The sequence below is a fragment of the Hemiscyllium ocellatum genome, chromosome 19 (genome assembly GCF_020745735.1).
Source record: "Hemiscyllium ocellatum isolate sHemOce1 chromosome 19, sHemOce1.pat.X.cur, whole genome shotgun sequence".
Lineage (NCBI taxonomy): Eukaryota > Metazoa > Chordata > Chondrichthyes > Orectolobiformes > Hemiscylliidae > Hemiscyllium > Hemiscyllium ocellatum.
The window spans coordinates 19,138,170-19,161,502 of record NC_083419.1 but is presented as its reverse complement, the minus strand read 5'-3'; the positions used below and the strand labels follow the sequence as shown (position 1 = coordinate 19,161,502).

General features: G+C 41.1%; 1 protein-coding gene across 1 annotated transcript in view; it reads left to right on the top strand.

Moving 5' to 3' along the window:
- Window positions 1-23,333, top strand: part of LOC132825045 (anoctamin-4) — a 180,132-nt gene that overhangs the window by 140,237 nt on the left and 16,562 nt on the right. The window contains exons 14-21 of the mRNA XM_060840051.1: window positions 4,352-4,486; window positions 8,481-8,577; window positions 11,227-11,287; window positions 13,978-14,060; window positions 14,393-14,533; window positions 15,933-16,097; window positions 20,984-21,020; window positions 22,942-23,053. Coding sequence (XP_060696034.1) covers window positions 4,352-4,486; window positions 8,481-8,577; window positions 11,227-11,287; window positions 13,978-14,060; window positions 14,393-14,533; window positions 15,933-16,097; window positions 20,984-21,020; window positions 22,942-23,053 — 831 coding nt within the window. The remainder of the gene's footprint in view (window positions 1-4,351; window positions 4,487-8,480; window positions 8,578-11,226; window positions 11,288-13,977; window positions 14,061-14,392; window positions 14,534-15,932; window positions 16,098-20,983; window positions 21,021-22,941; window positions 23,054-23,333) is intronic.

The window sequence follows — 23,333 nt, the reverse complement described above, 5'->3', positions numbered from 1 at the left end:
AGGCTTTTTTCTCTGTTTTGAATCACTTCCCACATGGTCACTGCCTTGTCTCCCTTCCTCCTTTTTAATGTGCTGTTGCTTTGATCTTTGTTTTGGAACTTTGGGGTCAATAACGTAACAGCTTATAAAACAGTAATTTCTGCTCATGAATTGAAGGAAATACACTGAAAATACATCAAAAAAAGGAGTAGCTTTTTCAGCCACAGTTTTCTTTTTCTGGCCTCCATATTGGATTGGAATAGACTGGGGCTGTTTTCCCAGGAGCGTCAGAGGCTGAGGGGTGACCTTAGGTTTATAATGAGGCATATAGATCGAATAAATAAACCAGGTCCAAAACTAGAGGGCATAGGGTGGTGGCGAGATTTAAAAAGGATCTAGGGGGCAATTATTTCTCACAGGCTGGTGCGTGTATGGAATTTGGAAGGGTATATGAATAGGAAGGGTTTAGAAGGATATGGGCCAAATGCTGGCAAAAGGGATTAAATTAATGTAGGATATCTGGTAGGCATGAGTAAGTTGGACTGTAGGGTCTATGTTTCTGTGCTGTGTATCTCTGACTCTGACTCATTGTGAGTTATAGTGAGTGAAAGTAACTTTTAAAAATGCAGCAACTCCCTTTTGCTCCAAGTTCAAAATAAAAGCACATAAGAAACACCCTTCGGCAAGAGTTACCTAATTAATCCTGCTCCCCAGGTTTTTCCTCCGACCTTGTATAAATCCCCTTTTTGATTACGATTGAATTGTTTTAATAATCCTCCTTGGGCAGTGTATTCCAGATCATTACTTACTCCATTGCCTACTTGTGCTCTCCCTCCCAAACAACTCTTTCTGTCTGTTATCTTTAATTTGTGTTCTGTTTATTGGCTCCACAGTAACTTCTCCTGGTCTAGAGCATCATATCCTTTATGATTTCAAATGTTTCTCTTGCATCCTTAACCTGTTCTACTCTATTTGTAAATACCCCATTTACTGCAGTCTCTGCACATAACCAAATCTCCCATTCTTGGTACTGTTTTCATGAAGCTTGTCACCCGTTCCTTTTATCCAGGACGCTTCTTGGCCAATCACAGTTGGCTGGCCAAACAATCAGCATAGTTTACTCCTGTGGTATAACTTGTTGTGATGGCTTGAAATTTAACACTTTTTTTTTTGCCTATGTTCTGATGAGCACAAGATGAGAAACTTCCATATGTGGCTCTTTTTGACCGCTCTCTCTGAGAAGTCTTTGATAGATTGTAAAAAGCTATTCCAATTCTATGACATGGATTAACGTTTGGCGAACTCTCATGGTGTTCAAGATTGGACTGAAATTGTGTTGCAGTGAGAAATTTTAAAAATCTGTTGCTTTTAACAGGCCACTGAAGTTGCGTGTATGTGAAACGTGTGGTCGTTGAGCAGAGCCGAGTCTGAATTTGGTGACGGTACAACTTTAATATTCTGCGGTTCCTGATCACATATTTTATAATACCAACAATCCAACCAATTCATTGCATTGTTTTCGAACCAGAAGTGTTATGATTTGGGGTGGGAAGTGTGCTCTGTCCTACTACCCCATCAATCACAATCCAATCGGTTCTGCTTTAACACGTTACTTCATCGCGAATTGGCTTCAATGCAATTGAAGATTTTAGGCTGTTATTTGCAGAATGTGAACTTAGCTGAATTAGCTGTAATGCGATTTCGGTTGCATTAGTTTACGTGGTGTGGTTATTGCATGATTTTCTCAGAAAGTGAGATCGCACGAGAACGGGACTATCACATTTTTACTAGAACTGACTGGATAACTTAGAATGGCTGAACCAGGTAAAACACTATATGCTTTGTATGTTAGACTTTGAATATAAAGATCCATCAACCAGATTTTTAAATATAAATCCACACACTTACTGCATAAATTCAGTGTTTACTAATACTGAATGTAACTGAGTATGTACAATTCTGGTTGAGAATCTTTAACAGACAGTGATTTGGAATTATGACCAAACTGTTCATCTTATGAGAGCAGCTGGACCAGGGCTCTAGGTACCACAATGAGCCCACAAAGGTTCCTACCCTGAAATGAGAGAGCTGAGCCAGGAAGCTCAATTCCTACAAGCTTTGTCCCAACTGAGGTAAACAATATTCAAAGCGGAAATGCGACCATCAGAAACCCAGACAGATGGGTAAATCAGTATTTATCACAAGCCGTGACTTCTAAGAAATGGTGCTCGTAAACAAATTTTTATTTACGTAGAGGTCAGTGACTGACGGCCTCTTCTGAATATTTTCAATATACCTTCTATGAAAGAATAGAAGTTTTTATTACAAGAAATAAAAACACAAATTATGTCACAATGTATGAGGACTTTTGAAATGATCTCATTATAAACATCAAAAAGAGAGATTTGTACCTTTTTTACCCCAACAGTAGCCCTACAGACACTCAGACCTCTGTTAGGCGTGACCAGCTGTCTCCACACTCGGCTGGAACAGCTGTAGTTTGTACAACAAATTGCCAAATGGAAACATTCACTACATACAATTTTCTTCAGTTAATATCTGTCCCGGAGACCCTTGAAACAAGCAATAACATAGCCGAATATTACTTAGCATGATTTCCATGTTTTCTACAGCATTCCAGGACCTCTTCTCCATCCCGTCAGAGCCATCTATTTCTGAAGCTGTCTTCCCACTGACTTTTGAGCTTTTCAGGACTTCGCATCTGCCCTAACTGTCAGAGTAAAAAAGTGAGGTCTGCAGATGCTGGAGATCACAGCTGAAAATGTGTTGCTGGTTAAAGCACAGCAGGTTAGGCAGCATCTCAGGAATAGGGAATTCGACGTTTCGAGCATAAGCCCTTCATCATGAATTCCTAACTGTCAGAGACTGATAATAGCACCTGTATGTCTTGCCATGATGCTCCTTCCCTCTGAATTAAGTTTGGATATATTCGCATTAGATTTGTATGAATACTTTTCACCTCCGGTTTCTTGGATTTCAGATTCTTCAATCCTTGTGCCAAGGAGTGGGAAATTGAAATGAAGACGACGTTCATGCTATAAATATATTTTGGTGTGAGGCTGTTTGTTTTGCTGTGGTCACGTTCCAGAAATGTCAGGATGGAGATCTCTGGAAGTGATACTCTCTCAGCTTCACTTTTGGAGTTAGTTGGTGCTCTGTCACCTTCAAGTTGGTGCAAGCCCAGTTTTGGATTTACATTCTTAACTTTGTATGCCCCAAATTGATTAAAAATCACACAACACCAGGTTATAGTCCAACAGGTTTAATTGGAAGCACTAGCTTTCAGAGAGATGCTCCTTCATCAGGTGACTATCACCTGATGAAGGAGCATCTCTCCGAAAGCTAGTGTGCTTCCAATTTAAACCTATTGGATTAAAACCTGGTGTTGTGATTTTTAACTTGGTACACCCCAGTCCAACACCAGCATCTCCAAATTTGGAGACCCAGGCAGCCTCTGATCAGTTTAATTCTTGGCGTATTAAGAAGATTTTTTTTTAAAGCATCTATGCTTTCTCAGTGAGAGAACTGGAACTTGATGCTGTGTTGAAACATGAGTAATTTCTATGGTGTTCACTTTGCATCCACAAAAGGTTGAAACCAATATTGTGGGTGATACTTTATTAATGTTGTGTTGCTTTTAAAATCATGAGAATGCTAAAGATGGTGATGTTCAACAATAACAATCATATTTGCTGAGCCTTTAAAACTAGGTTACCATGAAGCAATTAATAGCACTATATCTTTTTTAATAAATTAAAAGCTACAATCTAAGATTAAGGGAAAGGCAATGATATTTCGCAGAATGAAGAAACCCAAGGCTAAACTTGACTCTTTACATGAGAACAGGTCCACTGGTCTAAACTGTAGGACTGTGTCAGCTGATCTGGTCCCATGAACTTGGCCTTATGGAAGACTTGTACCAACTTCTGATCCATCTTGTACCAATGTGACCAGAATCTGTATAATTGGTGTCTGTTCATGCAATTGCATTTATTATTGTTAAAAATTGGACTGACATGTCATTTTTTTTTCAACTATCTTAAAAAATATGCTTGGTGATCCATTGGCCTAGAACTTTAAGGAATCTTCAAGATTTTCCTCCTCTGTTATTTTGTAAGCAGCATTAGCATTGTCTTCAACGGCAGCCTCTGATCAGTTTAATTCTTGGCGTATTAAAAGAGTTATCAACTAAACCTAAATGATCCATGTTTCTCTCACTGCCTGCTGCAGCGAATTTGCTAATGCCTTCCTGAATTCAGAAATCACTTTAAGGATTAGTCTAGTATTGAAATGTCCATGGAGAGGTAGCATCACTTCGTGTTTAACAACAACTTGTTTCCTTTCTTTGCAGGCGTTACTTTGGTGAGAAGATTGGCCTGTACTTTGCCTGGCTAGGTTGGTACACGGGAATGCTGTTCCCGGCTGCCATTGTTGGCTTGCTAGTGTTTTTGTATGGAGTTTTCACACTGGATTACTGCCAAGTAAGGTACGGGTTGGTATCATGTTTGGGGTGTCTGATTTGGTGACCAGTGGGAATAAGTTATGTTTTTAAAGTGTTACTTTACTTTAAAACAAGGTGAACTTGGACACTTTGTTTTTCTTTGTGTAATTGAGCATGTTAGTAGACTAGAGGCATTGACTATTCAAGTCATCAGATTCTTGTCTGTCGTTATTACACTGAGTCTGGGCAAGGTTCCCCAATTTATGCTTACAGGTGGGATACCCCAAATATTTGAGCTTCGAGGTGAGGAATGGATTGGCTGGCTATCTTTTATCTTTATTCACTGACTCCACTCCCCCACCCCCCTCGACTGATAGAAACAAGGTTAATTTAAAAACTCATTTAATTTTCTTGTGGATATAATACTCCCCAGACCCAGATGAACTTTCCTTTTGAAAAAGAAATCTATTTGCGCCAGGCTGGAGTTAACAAAAAATGACACACTCGTCCCTCCACCCCAATTCTTCCCACCCAAGTGTAAAAGGATAAATGTTTTAAAAACCAGACAGTTATACTGATCAGTCTCTGAATTGTTTGTGAAGAATGCACAGTTTGAATGTTGCTGCCATTGCAGTGGAGGTTGACATTGACAGTCAAGCACTTAACTTCAAGATTCTTAGTTTTGCGGGTTGGTTGAGATTCTGCAGTTCTGATTCCTTTCAACAGTGACTGGGTTATAGCATTCAGGATGAGAGTGTCCTTCAGTTGTCCCGTTTTCCTTTTGTCTGACTCACTAGCTGGTACTCACAATGACCGGGTTCCTTGATCTGCAAGGCTGTGGTCAATCCCAAGTGCTGCACTGTCAGAGGTACTGCCGTTTGAGATGAGATATTTGATTAAGACCACATCTGCCTCTAAGTGGGTATAAGAAGAGACCTTCTCACTTCTTTTTGAAGAGGGCAAGTTCTCCCTAGAGTTCTGACCAATATTTGTCCATCAACCAATGCCACCAAGTTATGTAGTTAGATCATGGATGTAGGAGCTTGCTGTTCATAAACCGGCAGCAATGTTTCTAACATTTAGACGTTAGTGTGGAAACAGGCCCTTCGGCCCAACAAGTCCACACTGACCCGCCGAAGCGCAACCCGCCCATACCCCTATATTTACCCCTTACCTAACACTACGGGCAATTTAGCATGGCCAATTCACCTGACCTGCATATCTTTGGACTGTGGGAGGAAACCTGAGCACCCGGAGGAAACCCACGCAGACACGGGGAGAACGTGCAAACTCCATACAGTCTGTCGCCTGAGTCGGGAATTGAACCCGGGTCTCGGGCGCTGTGAGGCAGCAGTGCTAACCACTGTGCCACCGTGCCGCCCACTGTGACTCATCCTATATGAAGTATGTTATTGGTTGTAAAGCACTTTGGGTTCGTGAAAAGCACAACATAAATCCAATTGTAGTCTCTGCATATTTGACATGGAAAGCAGGTGAAGGGACATGAAAATGTCTCCCTCCATGGCTGGTGTGGTATGCATTGAACCATAGAAAAGTAGAGCACAGAGAGAGGCCATTCAGCCCATTGTGTCTGTACTGGCCAAATAAAAACTAGTTACCCATTCTAATCCCATTTGCCAGCACCCAGTTCATAGCATTGCAGGTTAAGTGCCTCAAGTGCAAATTTTCAGACTTTCTGTCCACTTTCCCAAGTAGAGCATTCCAGGCACTCACCACCCTCTGGATTTTAAAAGGGTTTTTTCTCATGCTCCCTCTAATCCTTCTATATATGTATGTGTTCCCAGTAATTGATCTCTCTGTGAGAGAGCGACCAAATATTGGTCAGAACTCTAGGGAGAAATCGCGTACTTGATCCAAACCCCTCATTATTTTGAACACCTTGATAAAGCCACCCCCTGGCATCCTCTAGTCTCAGAAAAATGACCCCAACTTTCCTCTTGGCTGCAAATTCGAAGTCCTGGCAACCTTTTGGATTTCTGATGGATTTTGTTCTTCCACCTTTTCGATTCTTCAATTTGTTTTCCGGATTTGAAGTGCAGAAGGTTCACAACTTTTCTACTTATCCTGGACATGCTGTCAACCTTTGCAATGCCAATCGTATTTCATTGTAAAATTCACGTCAGACCATGTGACCGTATTAGTATTTTTAAAACATTTATTTTGAATGTTGAGTTAGCTGGATATTTGTCTTGCCCAACCGGCTATAGGGAAAATGGCTGGAATTTGTTGAACTTTATCTGGTCATTCTTGATATTCTCTTAATTTAGATTAACACAGCTCATTGGTTAGCACTGCTGCCTCACAGCACCAGGTTCCCAGATTCAATTCCACCCTTGGGGACTACCCGTGTGGAGTTTGCACGTTCTCCTGGTGTCTGCGTGGGTTTCCTCTGGGTGCTCTGGTTTCCTCCCACAGTCCAAAGATGCGCAGGTTAGGTGGATTGGCTGTGTGCAATTGTCCATGGTGTCCAGGAATGTGTAGGCTGTGTGGATTAGCCATGGTAATGCAGGGTTAAAGGTATAGGGTGAGATGCTTTTCAGAGGATCAGTGTGGACTTGGTAGGTCGAATGGTCTGTCTACAGTTTGGAAACAATCAACAATTATATGAATAATTTTTATAAAGCATGGATTGTTAAAAATGAGAAATAAAGGGCCTCAACATTGCTCTCGATTTCAAAATTTATCTAGAGGGGATATTCCAGAGGAGGGAAACTAACTGTTCCGTCTCTTAATCTGGAATAACCTCATGTTCGTTGTGGTGCTGATTTTCAGTATTGCAAATGTTCCTTGTTGTGAAGTGTAGTGTTGCAGGTGTCAGGACTTAATCAGGAAAAGCTCTGTTCATATTTGGTAAGTGGGACAGTCCATCTCTTTGTGTAACCCTGATCAGGTCACCAAGATCAATTGCCTGACTGACACTGGACAGGGCAAAATCATTCTCACGAGAATTATTCATCGTAAACGCATTTATTCTTTAATATAGCAGTCAAACAGGAAGATATTTAATCTATTATTATACAACTTGAACTACACCCCTTTTAAAACCCCAAATTCTTTCTTATTCACAAATAAAATAGTTAAAAGATGAACCTTTTGATGCACGCATTGTGGGTTTAAAAAAATGTAGACAGGGAAAAAAATGTTCTAATAATCGTTCAGGCCATAAGTCTGGATTAATTGTGTCTCGGTTTCTTTTGATGCTAAGACAATGGTTCTTCATTTTTATAGTTATCTGGTGAACCTAGGACTTGTTAATATTTATTTCCTGCTTTTTTTTTTGTGTTTTCCATTTTTGTGGTGGGGGAGAGGGGGCGAGACATGTTTTCAGTCAGATTTGGAGGCCTTCTGTCTTTAAAGGCTTGGATCAAACTGGAGTTTGGCTATACTAAGAGCTGTCATCAGGCAGTTTTTCCTCAACTCCAATACTCCGAGTGCCACTCGGTCTCAGGACATCCAATTGCTCCAGTAGTAACATTGCCTTGTGCAAGTAAAAGTGTATGCCATTTGGTTTTATGCAACTTTTGAGAACTTGCCTGTTATTTCAGCTTGTATAGCAAAGACTGACATTATAGTCCAAAAAGGAAATTGTGTGGTCTACTACACAACACTGATGGAGGCCATTCGACCCACATTGCTGTACTCTCTCTATTTGAAAGAGCTATCTAACAAGTTGCATTTCAATGTTCTATAGCCCTGAATGTTACCCAATGCCAATTGACAGTATCTGCTTCTATTGACCCTTTTCAGACACAGTATTCAAAATCATCATAACATCTGTCTTTTGTCACTCACTTTAAATAAGGTCCTTTCGTTACTGACTCACTTGCCACTGGAAACAGCACTTTGTCCTTCCGTCTGTCCTAACCCTTCAGAATTTTGAACAGCAGATTGTTCCCTAGCTTGCCCCATTCAGAGGGGAACAGTCTGAGCTCCTCCATATCTCATTGTATAACTGAAGTCTCGTGTATTACCTCAGTGCCTGGAATGTGATTTCACTGTCTCCTCTTTCCTCATCTAGTAAAGAAATCTGCCAAGCAACAGAAATAATTATGTGCCCACTCTGTGACCATCATTGCCGCTACATGCGGTTATCATACAGCTGTGTATATGCCAAGGTAAGATATCAAATTCCATTAAATCATGACTCTCAATAGGTGCCAGTGAATGATTGCGTAGAATAACAGCTTCTGCAAGATGTATTATTTTGAGCCTTTACTCACAATAGCCATCTCCCAGTTGTGACAGTCAGACCTTGGTGTTTAAAGTGCAACAAATAATTGCAGGCCATTAAGCTTCCTTTTGCACATTGCTGGAAAAGATTTTTTTTGTACTTATCAAGACCATTCCTGTAAATAGGAGCAAATGCTTTTAAACTGTAGGAGAGGAGAATACTGATTAGTTGGCAAGTGAACTCTGGTAGAGGTGTTGCCATTGTGAATATAATGGTTAATTGATAACACACTGATGAGGGAAAACAGTAGTGTAGTATCTCTGGACTAGTAATCCAGCCTTCCAGGCTAATGGGTTTGCATCCCAGGATGGCAGATGGTGAAATTTTGAATTTTAAAGTATCTAATTGAAAGCTAGTTGAATTGCAACCACTGTCGTAAAAGCCCACATAGTTCATTAATGCTGTATTTAGAGAAAGAAATCTGCTATCCTTGGCCTAACCTACATGTGACTCCCTCTGAAGTGGTTCTGGCAAACCTCTCGTAAAGGGCAGTGGGGAATAGGCAATAAATGCTACCCCAACCCGCAATGCCCATGTCCCATGAATAAAAAGATACAGCCAAGTTGTTTAAATGTTGAACCAGGCAGGTACAATAATCTAGGTGTTGTCCTGAGGGATAGATCAGAAAATGGCTGTTGAGTGGACAGGAGCAGTGCCTGAACCAGGAGGGATTAAGTTTGCCATCCAATCAGGACTCCCATCACAGGTGGGTTTCCCTTTACCCCGGTACTCTTGTGGATGGTTCTAATGAGTGCACGATGAAAATCAATCAACAAAATTGTCTTATTTCAGCAATTTCTATTTTATGCTACCAAACAACCATTACTTTCCATTGAATTGGAAGGAGGTCAGTTACAACAGGATTGGATATCAAGGTGGCTTTGCTTGTAAAAATCCTTGGATTCAACACTTCTTTCAAACTGTGATTGGTTAATCAAAAGCTGGTGAGGCATTTCAGAATTGTTACAGCACAAAGAGGCCATTCAATCCTTGCTGGCTGTGCTAGCTCTCCAAGTAAGCATAGAATAGTGCTATTGGCCCACCAATGCCTCATAACATTCTTCATTTTCCAAGAACAGTCGAGTTCCCTTCATGAAAGACTCGTTTGAACCTGTCTCTACCTCTGTCTCAGGTGTTTACATTTACAAGTTGCTTAAAATCTGTGCACCTTCATTCTGGATCCTATCATAAGTGGGACAAGTTTCTCCTGAAGTACTCAGTTTTTAAACAAAAAGTTCTGGACAATCTGTCTTGAAAGATATCAACAATCCCTATTGTTCATTGACACTCAAAGTAGTTCCAGATTTCCACTGCTTCAGTGTGAAAGTCAAACCCATTGGCATGAGCTTGGAGTGTGTCTCTGGCCCAGATTGGGCAAGGGTGGTGGATTCTTTCCCTAAAGAACGTTAGGAAACCAGCTGGGTCTTCAATAACAATCTGGCAGCTTCACAGTTCTTATTTATAATACTGAAAGTCTGCTGAAAATTGCAATTTGCAGAGTGGGTTTTTGTTCTTTGAGGGAGGTGGGCATTGCTGGGTAGGGCTGCATTTTATTGCTGACCCCGAATTGTCCTGGAGAAGATCATGATGAGCTATTGCCTTGAACAGCTACAGTCCATGGGATGCAAGTAAATCTGATAGGGAGGCAATTCCAAGAGTTTGACTGGCCTACTGTGAGGAGTGGTGATATAGTGCCATTTGATAACTCCCCATCGTCAGTGGTTTCTTTGCTTAATTACTTGGAGGAGAAAGTGAGGACTGCAGATGCTGGAGATCAGAGCTGAAAATGTGTTGCTGGAAAAGCACAGCAGGTTAGGCAGCATCCAAGGAACAGGAGAATCGACGTTTCGGGCATGAGCCCTTCTTCAGGAATGATTCCTGAAGAAGGGCTCCTGCCCGAAACGTCGACACTCTTGCTTAATTACTTGTCCAGATTCTTGGATTATCAGTCCTTTACTGTAACCACAATACTTCTGTATCCTTTGCTCAACCAAAACTGATATCCAAGTTATTCCATACTCTGCCTTTGATTAGTTTTTAATTCACTCGTGGGCTGTGGGTGATGCTGGCTGGCCAGTATTTTTTGCCCGTCTGTAATCGCCCTGGAGAAGATGATGAGCTGTTGCCTTGAATTGTTTTTAGTGTGTCTACCTACCGTAGACAGAATGTTGTCAGGGGAGGCAATTCTCAAATTTTGACCCAGCAACACTGATGGAACACTCTAACAAAGCATCTGAAAAGCTCCAAAGGTCTGGAGTACTTCAGTTAAATATTAGCTTCATAGATTCAGATTTCAAATATGCTAAAACAGTATGTGGCATTTTTCTTGAGACAGTTTGTTTCAAGAATAAAAGCTTTCTTCAGAAATCCCTCCAATTTACTGACCTGGGCAGGAAGTGGTCAGCATTGCGAGCAATACCTTGTGGGTCATCTGCAAGATGGTGGAACGTTTTGGAGCTAAGAAGCTGCTAGGATTGACTCATTTCTAATCGTGTTTCCTGTAATCATATGGAAAATATTTTCCATTTTATAGGTGACTCACCTCTTTGACAATGGAGCTACAGTATTCTTTGCTGTTTTTATGGCTGTATGGGGTAAGTGTCCTGTTATCTCTGAAATTATGGACGAGCAGTCAAACCCAGAGTGGGTGGGAGTATCAAATCAGCCTGATTTTTACATCCTCCTGTTAACTGCTTGTGATTGATTTTTAACTACTTTGAACTCTTTTTATACTCCACCATTTTTGAAAGGAAATCTAATTTTTTTAAAAAAAATTAACATGACCACCAATTGCACTTGTGAAGATTCAAATCCGAAGCAGATGTAAACCATTTCAGCCCCAGAATCCTGCTGTGCCAGTCAATAAGATCATGGTTGATCTGATAATAAACTCCAATCCACATTCCTGCCTATCCCTTATAATCTTTCATACTTTTTGCCTAATTCATCTCGGCCCTAAAAAATATTCAGACTCCCCTTCCACCAAAGTTTTCAGGAAGAAACTTTCAAAGATTCATTAAATCTTTTTATTGCAGGCCATTCAGCCCATTAAATTCTCACTGCCCCTCTGGAGAGCAGCCCACCCAAACCCACCCCATGACTCTATCCCTGTACTCTTGCATTTTCTATAGCTACTCCACTGAGCCTAAACCCCCTTGGATGCTATGGGCAATTTAGCATGGCCAATCCCAACCTGCAAATCTTTGGACTGTGGGAGAAAACTGGAGCACCTCTAGGAAAACATGTAGACAGATGGAGAATGTGCTAACTCCACGCAGTCTCCCAAGAATTCCCTTGAATTGATATTCTTGTGAATTGTCCTGATGAGTACACCATGAAAAGCTTTGACAAAATGTCTTTTCTTTTCCCCCACCCAAGAGTTTCTGTACTGGCAAACAGCTATTTAATTTTATTTTATTTTTTAAAAAGGCACTTGGTCTAAGTGAGAAATCACACGATGCCAACGGGTTTATTTGGAATCACAAGCTTTCGGAGCAATGCTTCCCCTGATAAAATAAATAAACCTTTTGGACTGTAACCTGGTGTCATGTGACTGCTGACTTTGTCCACCCCAATCTGACACTGGCACCTTCACATCTTGGTCTAAATGTATGATGGTAAATTCTTGTTACCTAAACTCAGGTTGATCAATGTATCAGGAAGAGGAAGTTGAACAAAGATCCATCTGAGTCGGGTGCTGTCTGGTAGATTGTAAGGTTTGGGGAATATTATGAAGGGGGTGACATTTTTTCTTAAAAGAAAACCCCACATTTTTCATTAAAGCACAGCACCTTTTCTGGTTCCATTTGGTATAAATGGCAATTTGCTGTCCCCCTTGCTTCACAGAAGCATATAACACAATGAGGTCATCCAGCCCATCTTGTCTGAATTATAAAAGCAACCACCCCAACACACACAAACAAAGTTGCATCAGGACACTATTCAAAAGGGCCACAGCACACTGCAGTACACCAGAACTGCAAAAAGAGGAAGAAGAACACCTATACAAGGTATTCGCCAAAAACGGATAGCCGCGCAATTTCATCAACAGATGCCGAAGGGAAAGACAATGGAATGAGAACATGCCGCAACCCAAAGGACTAGCCACACTACCATACATTTCCGAACTGACGGCCAGACTGCTGTGACCACTAGGACTCAAACAGCACACAAACCAACAGCCACTCTCAGACAACAACTCACCAGAACGAAGGACCCGATACCCAGCATGAGCAAAACCAATGTAGTGTACAAAATCCCATGCAAGGACTGCACAAAACACTACATAGGACAAACAGGAAGATAGCTAACGATCCACATCCATGAACACCAACTAGCCACGAAACGACACGACCAGCTATCCTTAGCCTCACACACAGATGACAAGCAACATGAATTTGACTGGGACAACATTACTATTATAGGGCAAGCCAAACAGAACAGCCAGGGAATTCCTAGAGGCATGGCACTCATCCACAGATTCTATCAACAAACACATTGACCTGGACTCAATATACCAGCCACTGCAGCGGACAGCAAGAACTGACAACCGAAAGCGGCAGAGACAAACCACTACAAATGCTGGAGGAAACACCACAGAAGCGCTTCACAGGAGGCTCCCAAGCACTGAAGATGTCACCTAGACACGGGGTGAAACGTTTGCAATACAAACTCCCAGCTCGGTGGACAGAACCACAACGAGCACCCAAGCTACAAATCTTCTCCCAAACTTTGCTTTGCCCCTTCCTTTTTTAAGCATTTCAATAGCTACAATTAAATCAATTCTTTTTCTCATTTTGTAGTTCAAGTATACTGTAAAAACAGTGTGTTTTGCTTAAAGTCGATAGTTTGATCAATTTAATTGCATCTGGAATGCCAAGTCTTCCACTTACCTTTAAATAAAGAACAAGTTAGGGTCTCGGCTACTTTAATATATTTTGAGGGAGTCTGGTCTGGTCCATAACAGTAACCAAATTGCAACAATAGGACTTATGGTCTATCAAGCTAAGTTTCATACTCCGATTGGACTTGTCCAATGTTGCCTTCAGCTGGCATTTGTAACAACACCCTAATGGTGTAAGGAGCATACTTTTGCATAAGCTTCATCTTGTCTTGATTGATTAATTAATTAACAAACATATTAATTCCTCTGGAAAGTGTAGAAGACCCCTTCAGATTGTGACCACCTTTGAAAAGGACATCAACTGAATGGTGACTCTTTTCACTTCACTAGGGCATTTTGAGCTCGAGTTTAATCTCCTCTTCTGTCTGTTTCTCACCTCAGCTACAGTCTTCCTGGAGTTTTGGAAACGGCGGCGAGCAGTTATTGCCTATGACTGGGATTTGATTGACTGGGAAGAGGAGGAGGTTCGTGTTAAGTGACTCTACAACCTGAATATCTGTCCATCACGTTGTGAACTGATACTTGAGGGAAGCCAACATATTCAAGTGTTTCACTGAAGTTAAAAACTCTCTTAGTTACCTGCACCCACCTCAGGGAAGCTGATAGGATTTTTAATGCAACGGGCATTTTGAGCCAACACATCAATTAAATAGTGAGGGCCAAAATTGATAAGTTTGCTTCTGTTTATGTTAGCTGTTGTTCAGACAAACCCTTCTATTCTCAGAGTTAGAAGGTTTTATTATGGAGCCTGAACTAAGAGGATAGAAAATTGAATGTCTTTATCTTTCTCCTGCAGGAAGAAATCCGTCCCCAGTTTGAAGCAAAATATTCCAAGAAGGAACGGGTGAATCCTATATCGGGAAAACCAGAGCCTTATCAAGCTTTCACTGACAAATGCAGTAGGATCATTGTATCAGCTTCTGGAATATTCTTCATGGTTAGTTAATTACATTGTATTATATAGAATCAACAACAGGAATGGGGATATCCAGGCCAACTAATTTCTACCAGCGTGTAGAACACCTAGAGTGCATACGAGTGGAAAAATACAAGTAGACAAATCCTGACCGGGCTGAGACGAGGCAGTTGGAAAGGGAGGATACCAGTGCAACGTGTAAATGCTGGTACAGAGTAGTCTGGCTGAATGTCTCCCTTCTCTGCAGTTGATTCTATTGATACCTATGAATTTTTTTTTCTCTCTATGCACTCTCGTATCTTGAAACATTTAGGCTATTTGTCTGTCAATCTGTTCCATGTTCTAGCACGCTCTCTGAACAAAGCAGTTTTCTTCTTTGATTTATTAGTAGCTGCCTTATTTGTAGGTTTTTTTTTTAATCCTTCACATGCAGAAACATTTTCTTCTCTACCTAACTGTTGTGAAAACCTCCATGAGCTCACCTCTTAACTTCCCTCAGCCTTAAAGAGAAAAGGCTCTGCTCAATCATTCTTTTTCAGTCGCAGTGATCTCTTGTTTCTGGTCCCATCCTTGTACGGTATCTGTGCCCTTTTTACCATGTGGAGGTAGTGCTGAACAAAAATATCTCTGATAATCACTGTGTACACCGAGTTTGGATAATCTTTCTCTCTGCTCAATGTTCACATTAATAATTGTACATCATCCTTGACTGAAGAGAAACCCACCCCCATTTATTCATTTCAACCAGATTGGCAGGATTTGAATTTCCAAATCATTTTCTGATTATTGGAGTTATCGCACTGGATTAAAATCATTCATAACTCCTGAGTATAAGTTGAGAACTTGCATACTTTTAACAGAAATTCTTCAAATACATATTTTCGCCCAAATTTATGGAATTGCTCTTTTATTTTAATCAAGTTGACTAGGATAAATTCATTCCCCCCCCCCCCCCCCACCCCCTCAAGGATGTGCCACATCAGAAGAACAAAGTCCCAAAAAAAGTAGCAATAATGTTAGTTCGCAATAATGTGCCAGTAATGTATGACATGGTACAGAGTCAATGTGGCATGTTTGGGTAAATATGACCATGGACCCCTTGTTCCTAAAGCTGTTGACCACTTGGGAGGAGGCAGAAATATGGGTATCTTAGGCAAGGATGGCATTTATTGATCACCCTTGTTAACCCTTTTGGAAGGTGGTAATTAATTGTCTTTATGGGCTGCTGTAGTTCACGTGGTAAAAGTAATCCCTTTACTTAATGTTGGGGTGTGTGTTCCAGGATTCCATTCCCAGGGACATATTAGAGGTTAAAGTTTCCCAGAGTCATGAATCAGCACTACCTCACTCTTGAACTGAGACTGATCACATTCCAGCTAATTGATGCAGCTGACCAATCTGTCTCTAATTCCTCTCTCAGATCTGTGTGGTGATTGCTGCTGTTTTTGGAATTGTCATTTATCGGGTGGTGACTGTGAGCATATTTGCTGCATTCGAGTGGGCCCTAATTAGGAATAATTCCCAGCTTGCTACAACAGGAACTGCAGTGTGTATCAACTTCTGTATCATCATGCTTCTGAACGTGGTAAGCTCTCTTTGTCCAGACAGGAAATTCTAATAATTTTTGGAAATAATTGCATTTATGGAAAAGTATGCAGGAGATTGTACTGTGCATTGTTTCCATACCTTGCATTTTTTATGTTATGTCAGGGCTTTGCCCATTGTAAAATGTCAGTGTGGAATCCAATTGCACTGAATGACCTATTCCTAACTGATCATGGAGTCAGTCCTTTTATTTTGTTCAATAAAACCTGTTTTGAGAGCAGTCAGACACGGTGGCACAGCAGTTAGCACTGCTGCCTCACAACTCCAGGTACCCGGCTTCGATTCCCACCTCGGTCAACTGTCTGTGGGGAGTTTGCATATTCTCCCTGTGTGCGTGTGTGTGTGGGTTTCCTCCCACAGTCCAAAGATGGGCAGGTCAGGTGAATTGGCTGTGCTAAATTGCCAAGTCAAAGGGTAAATATATAGGGTAAGGGAATGGTTACTCTTCAGAGGGTAGGTGTGGACTTGTTGGGCCTTAGGCCTGTTTCATACAGTAGGGAGTCTAATCTAAGAAATACATGCAATTGGGAACCTCAAACCAAAGGTCAAATGATTTTCTAAAAATTAAAGTGGAATTAGATTTTGTGATTTGTTTAGTTACCGTCAATGATATTAAACCAAGCTAAATCGCATTATCCATTTCATTGTTGTATTGTCACTAAATTGATTTTCTGAATTGTTACTTCAGTGTAACTTCCAACGAACAATGCACCTTTGTGGAAACACTGGTATAGTGACAATATTACAAGGCTTGCGATCTGGGGTCCTGGCTAATGCACTGTGGGCACTGTTTCAAATATCAAATTTAATCTTTGATTTGATTTGGATTAGATTCCCTACAGTATGCCAACAGGCCCTTTGGTCCAACAAGTCCACAGTGAGGCAGCAGTGCTAACTACTGAGCCAGCGTGCTGCCCATAAACAAAGGCTAGAGCAGTCAGGCAATCCTGTTTTGTCGAAACCCGTGATTGAACCAGGGACCTTTTTAGATCTTCAGTCTAACCTTCTCCTAACTGAGCTACTTCAGCTTTGAGCTGTAAGTTCAAATTTATACTAATAAAAGTCTGGATTTTAAAGCTGGTTTCATGGTCACCATTACTGAGTTAATCCTCAATTATGAAAAAAACCCATTTGGTTCAGTAAATTTTTTTTTGGAAAGTAAATCTGCCATCCTTGCCTAATCTGGCCTACATGTGACTTCTATCCTAACCTCATCACCTGATTGTGAACTTGGTCAAAAATTGTACATAATTGAGTATCTATGTGCAATGACTGAGGCTAGAGGAGTGTAACATTGCCGAAGTCTCAATTCTCCATGGATCACAAACACCATTGAAAATCGTTTTGCCAGTTTCCAGTATGACCAATTAATCCCTGGCCCATGTCAGATTTGAACTAATATCCATGACTTGGTGTATTAAACACACCTATGGTTGATTGTAAAAACTGTAAAGGTGTAATAATTGGTTAACACGGTAATATTGAAGTATAAACACATATCTGTCCAAACATTCTCAACATGCACACAAACACACTTCCTCTTCTTAAAAAAAGAGGAAAAGGAAATAGTTTCTTCAGAGATTTGGCTTTCTGAAATGGCATTTGACCAGCGGGTGGTTATTGAATGCAAAATGATCATGTAGGATGTTTTAGAAACTGTTGATCTGATGTTCTGGTACATTTATGAAGTCACGAATCAGACACCGTTGACTCCAGTCTTGTAGATATGGCTTGCTTAAGAAATGCAATCTTGATTTGTATTTTCTCAATCAGTCTTTCAAAAGAATAAATAGATTTCCCCCTGAATAAATGTCAAGTGTTTTGTTTCCAGAAAGGGTATAGATTGGGCTGCTTGTTCTTTAGTAAGCTTTCCTCCAACTCTGCTTCCCACTCACTGAGCCAGATAAAACAAGAGCCTTGCCAAGTCCATCACTGTTCAAAAACAAAAGGCCCCCAGCAAGGTTTATGGCAAAGCAAGCAAATACCTCCCAATCACGTGGCAAGCCTTGTTTAAAAACACAATCTCCAGTATATACAGTGAGCTTTCAATGACCTGTTCTGCAAAAACTACTCGAATGTCCACAAGACAGGAAATAAATTATTTTTCCAAGCATCCTTTTGATCAAATCTGTACAAGCAATGTAAAGTGTCTTCATACCACGAGAGGCTTATTGAATGTTGGCACTGAAATTTTAAAATTGTAATGGCTGAAAACATTGCGAGCATTTTTTGGACATATAAGAGATGAGGTGAGGCAAGAGTAATGATTGGACTGCTGGAAAATGAGCCTGATGAAGTAAAAATTAGGAAGGTAATTGCTAATTGTATTATCGCTGCACTGTTTATCCAAAAACCCAGGTAATGTTCTATGGACCCAGGTTTGAATCCTGCCACAACAAATGTTGGAATTTTAATTCAATAAAAACCTGGGAAGACCTACTGACACTGTCAATTGTTTGGGAAAGTCCAACTGACTTGCTACTGCTGTTTAGGGAAAGAAACTGCCATTCCTTACCTGGTTTGGCCTACATGCAACTCCAGACCCACAGCAATGTGGCTGACCCTTAACTGCCCTCTAGGCAATGAGGGATGGGCAATAAATGCTGGCCTAGCCAGCGATGTCCCCATCTCCTGAATGTTTTGTTTTTAAGTTTGGCAGAAGAACTGAATAGGTACTTTGCATCAGTCTTCACAGTGGAAGGCACCAGTAGCATACCAGAACGTTTGAGAGTCCGTGGAGTGGCCATCACCTAAGGAGCTGATGCTGGGAAAGCTGAAAGGTCTGGTGGTGGATAAATCATTTGGACTGGATAGACTACACCCTTTGGTTCTGTAGGAGATTGTGGAGGCCTTGGTGGTGATCTGCCAGGCAAAAGCCTAGACAACTGAGAAACAATGAATGTACCACCACTGTTTGAGGCAGAAGACCAGAAATTATAGGCCAGTTACCCTGGTCTTAGTCATTGGTCAGACTTTAAAGTCCATTATTAAGGATGAGGTTGTGGAGTACTTCGAAGTACTCTAAAATAGGGCCAAGTCAGTGTGGTTTCAAAGGGAGGTCATGTGTGACAAATCTTGGAATTCTTTAAGGAAGTAATGAGCAAGTTGGATAAAGGAGAGCCTGTGGATGTGATCTATTTGGATTTTGAGAAGGCACTCGACAAAGTGCTGCATAGAAGGCTACTAAATAAGACCTCATTATTAGGGGTAAGGTACTGGCATGGATGGAGAATCGGTTGACTGGTAGAAGGTAAAGAGCAGGGATAAAGGAGTTTTTCTAGGTTGACATTGGGTGACTAGTAAAGTTTCATGGGTCAGTGTAGGGACAATAACTCTTCGTATTATACACGAATGATCTGGGCAAAGGAACAGACGCTGTGGCTAAGTTTGCAGATGACACAAAGGTGAGTGGAGGGACAGGTGGTGTTGAGAAGGGGAGGCTGCAGAAGGACTTGGGCAGGCTAGTAGAATGGGCCAAAAGTGGCATATGGAATGAAGTGTGAGGTTATACACTTTTGGTGCGAAGAATAGGGATGTAGACTATTTCTAAATGGGGAAAGGCTTTGGAAATATGAAACAGGGACACGGGACTCCCAATTTAGGATTCTCAAGGTGAACATGCAGGTTCAGTTGGTAGGTCAGAAGACCAATTCTATGCATTCATTTTAAGAGGGCTAGGTTACAAGAACAATGTGTCGCAGAGGCTGCGTAAGGCTCTGGTCAGACCACATTTGAAATATTGAGCAGTTTTGGGCCCTGTATCTATGGAAGGATATACTGTCATTGCACAGGATCCAGAGGAGATTTACAAGAATTATCCTAAGGACGAAGGTTTTGCCATACGATGAGCAGTTGAGTCTGTACATTAAGTTTAGGAAGACGAGGGGCTGATCTGACTGAAACTTGCAGAACGCTGATCCACCTGGATAGAGTGGATGTGGAGAAGGTGTTTCCACTCAGGTCGGAGAGACTAGGACCTGAGGGCACAGCCTCTGAGCAAAGTGAGATGAAAATTTCTTCAGCCAAAGAGGCATATCACTGAGTGTATTTATCTACGAGAGAGAGGTCCTTGATTAGTAAAGGGATCAAAGGTTACAGGGAGAAGGCAGGAGAATGGGGTTGAGAAATATCAACTAGGAGAAAGTAAGGACTGCAGATACTGTAAATCAGCTGAAAAATGTGTCGCTGGAAAAGCGCAGCAGGTCAGGCAGCATCCAAGGAGCAGGAGAAGAAGGGCTTATACCCGAAACGTTGATTTTTCCTGCTCCTTGGATGGTGCCTGACCTGCTGCGCTTTTCCAGCAACACATTTTTATTTTGAGAAATATCAACCATAATTTGAATGGTCGAGTAGACTCTGGCTGAAAGGTCCAACTCTGCTCCTGTCTCATGGGAAAGAATCTTAAAAATTCAAACTAGGCTGTTCAAGGGTGATTTGCTGAAGCACCTTTCCCACACCAAGGGGAGTGGGAATGCAGAACACAGCTCCTTGGTGCTTCTTCCATCAGTTGCTTTTGAGGTCAATTAGCACACTTCACTTCCCCCACTCAATCCTGCTTGTCCCCCTCCCAGCCTGGCTTTCCAATGTGATTAGTCCCCAGTTTATGCTTGCTCCTTAGTTTTATCTCTGTCTGAAGATTATTCCCCCTCCATCTCTTCACAGATGACTTGGCAAGGTGACTACACTGTTGAGGTGGCAAGCTAACAACCTGTTCACCCGTCACCTGACTTCCCCCTGAGAGTTTGGTTATAACACTGCTATTAGCTCAAGTCATTAAACATTTAATTAAAACTATATAATGTTGAAAATTGGTTACGGTAAGATTTACATCTTGAGAATAACTTATCTAAATATTTTATTTTTCAGCTGTATGAGAGAGTTGCACTGTTTCTGACCAATTTAGGTAAGTCTGTGTGTTTTTTCTGATGCAGTATACCAGGGGAGGCTTCAGTGAGCATTAGTGTGAGCTCTGTAAGAGAGCAGGTAATTTTAGGGTTCACCATGAGCTGGCTTGAATGTTACTAGAAGATAAACTTTTCAGGATGAACTATTGAGGGAAGGTCCCATGATCTTGAAGTACGACATGAACCAGCATAGGAAGGCTATTTTGCCCATTGTTTCTATGCTGCTTTCTGAAGAAAATCCAGTTAGCTCCACGCTCCCTATTCTTTCTTTCCCAATAGTCCTGAAAACCACCACCTTTGAAGTTTTTTTAATCCAAATCTCTCTCATGAGTTACTGTTGAATCTTTTCCACTGTGCATTCCAGATCATGACAACATTTTAAAAAAAAAACTCCCCTGCTCTGGTTTTATTTCCAAATTCACCTTTCTTTTTGAAGATTAAACTTCACTGTTCCAGGTGTCTGGCACTGGTTTAGTTTGTTTGCTGATGACAAAATATAATGAGCTACAATTTGACACTTTTTTTAGATTATTTTTCCTTAGTATGGTACATCTCTGGCAAGGAGGTAGATGAGGGTTTTGAGCTGTTGATACTCGTAATGTGTTTTAAAAAAAATGAAGTTGCCATAGTCTTACCAGACCAGATGGCTACTCAGTCTAACCACCAGTCACCTTGCTGGTGATTTCACCTGAGGGCCACTGAGGTGAGGGGAAGAGATTGGAAAGGCAGGTCCTATGTGGTAACCTCAGCCAATGGGGGAATTGAACACTCACACTGCTGACAAGCCAGCCATCCAGCCAACTGAGCTAACTATGTGCAACTGTCACCACCACTGGGGCTGAATTCCCATTGATTCTTCCCTTCCAATTCCCCCACCCACCCACAACCCTTTTCATCTTCACCATTCTCTCTGCAGTGTAGATCTGTTTTACACCTCCATGGCAGAGCTAGACATCAACTTCACCTTGTAGAGAATCAGAATTTCTGATATTGTGCAAAAGGGGGTAATTTAATAATTTGAGTAGAGAAAAATCATTACCTCTTGATTATCTTCTTCAGTAAGACTGAATGAGAGGACATGGATTGTATTTTTAACCAATTTCCAGAACGTGTATTTAAAAGTTCTTAACCCAATGGGAGTAGTGAGAATGTTTCTTGAGCTTTGCAATACCCTGTGAATTGATTTATCACTGGATTGCAAAGTCATGGAAGATGGTAGAACAGGTTGAGGGCATGGTTACTGATATAGTGAACCCTAGGCCTTGTCAGAATTTGATCAGGATATGGACTAAGAGTAAGGAACTTGTGTTGAACTCGTACAAGACACAAGAGCATTACATTTCAGGAGCCCATTGGAGTGAGTGATGAATAGGTTTCCGAGACTGGTTCCAGAGATGAGTTTCCATTTTGAAAATATATATTGGAGAATTTAAGACAGTTTTCCTTGGACAAGAGGAGGTAGTCAAAACCATCTGGTGTACAGAGGAGATGGGCAGAAACTGTTTCTATTCATGAAAAGATTGAGAACAAGAGGGTGCAGATTTAAAGGAATTGGCAAAGTGATATGAGAGAAATCTTTCTCATGCAGCAAGTGGTTAGGGCCTGGAAAATGCACTGCCCGGGAGAGTGGTGGAGACAGATTCAATCGAGGATTCCAAAGAGAATTGGACTATTAGCTGAAAAGGAAGAATATAGTGATAGCAGTAGAATAGCACTGCTATTGAGGCGAGTTGAACATTCGAAGAGCTAGTATAGACGTAATGGGCTATATGATGACCAGCTGTTCTGTAAGTAACTTTACTTCTATGGATAATATAGATTAAAGGTAGATAATGATTAGTGTAAGACTATCTTTGAAAAGTCTCCGCAACCCAAGGAGTGAAAGCTGAAAGTTTTTTTTTGTTGCTTTTTCTCTCACAGAACAGCCTCGAACCGAGTCAGAGTGGGAGAACAGCTTCACATTAAAAATGTTTCTGTTCCAGTTTGTTAACTTGAACAGCTCTACCTTTTACATTGCATTTTTCCTGGGAAGGTAAGTCTATTCCTTGAATAATTGGTTTGTCTTTCATTTCAGAAAGAGTGCTAGTAAGGCAGTCTGCGATGTGTCAGCATTGTTTAGCATCTACTTGCAAGTTTCATAGCCAGAGGGCCCTATGATAAAAACACAGCCCGTTATCCTTAGGATTGCACTGTCATAAAGTTCAGGGAACTCTGGTTGTTTCATTTTGAGATCTGGGTGTCACTGGCTAGGCCAGCATTTAATACTCTATACCTAATTGCCTAGAGGGCAGCGAAGAGTCAACGACATGAGC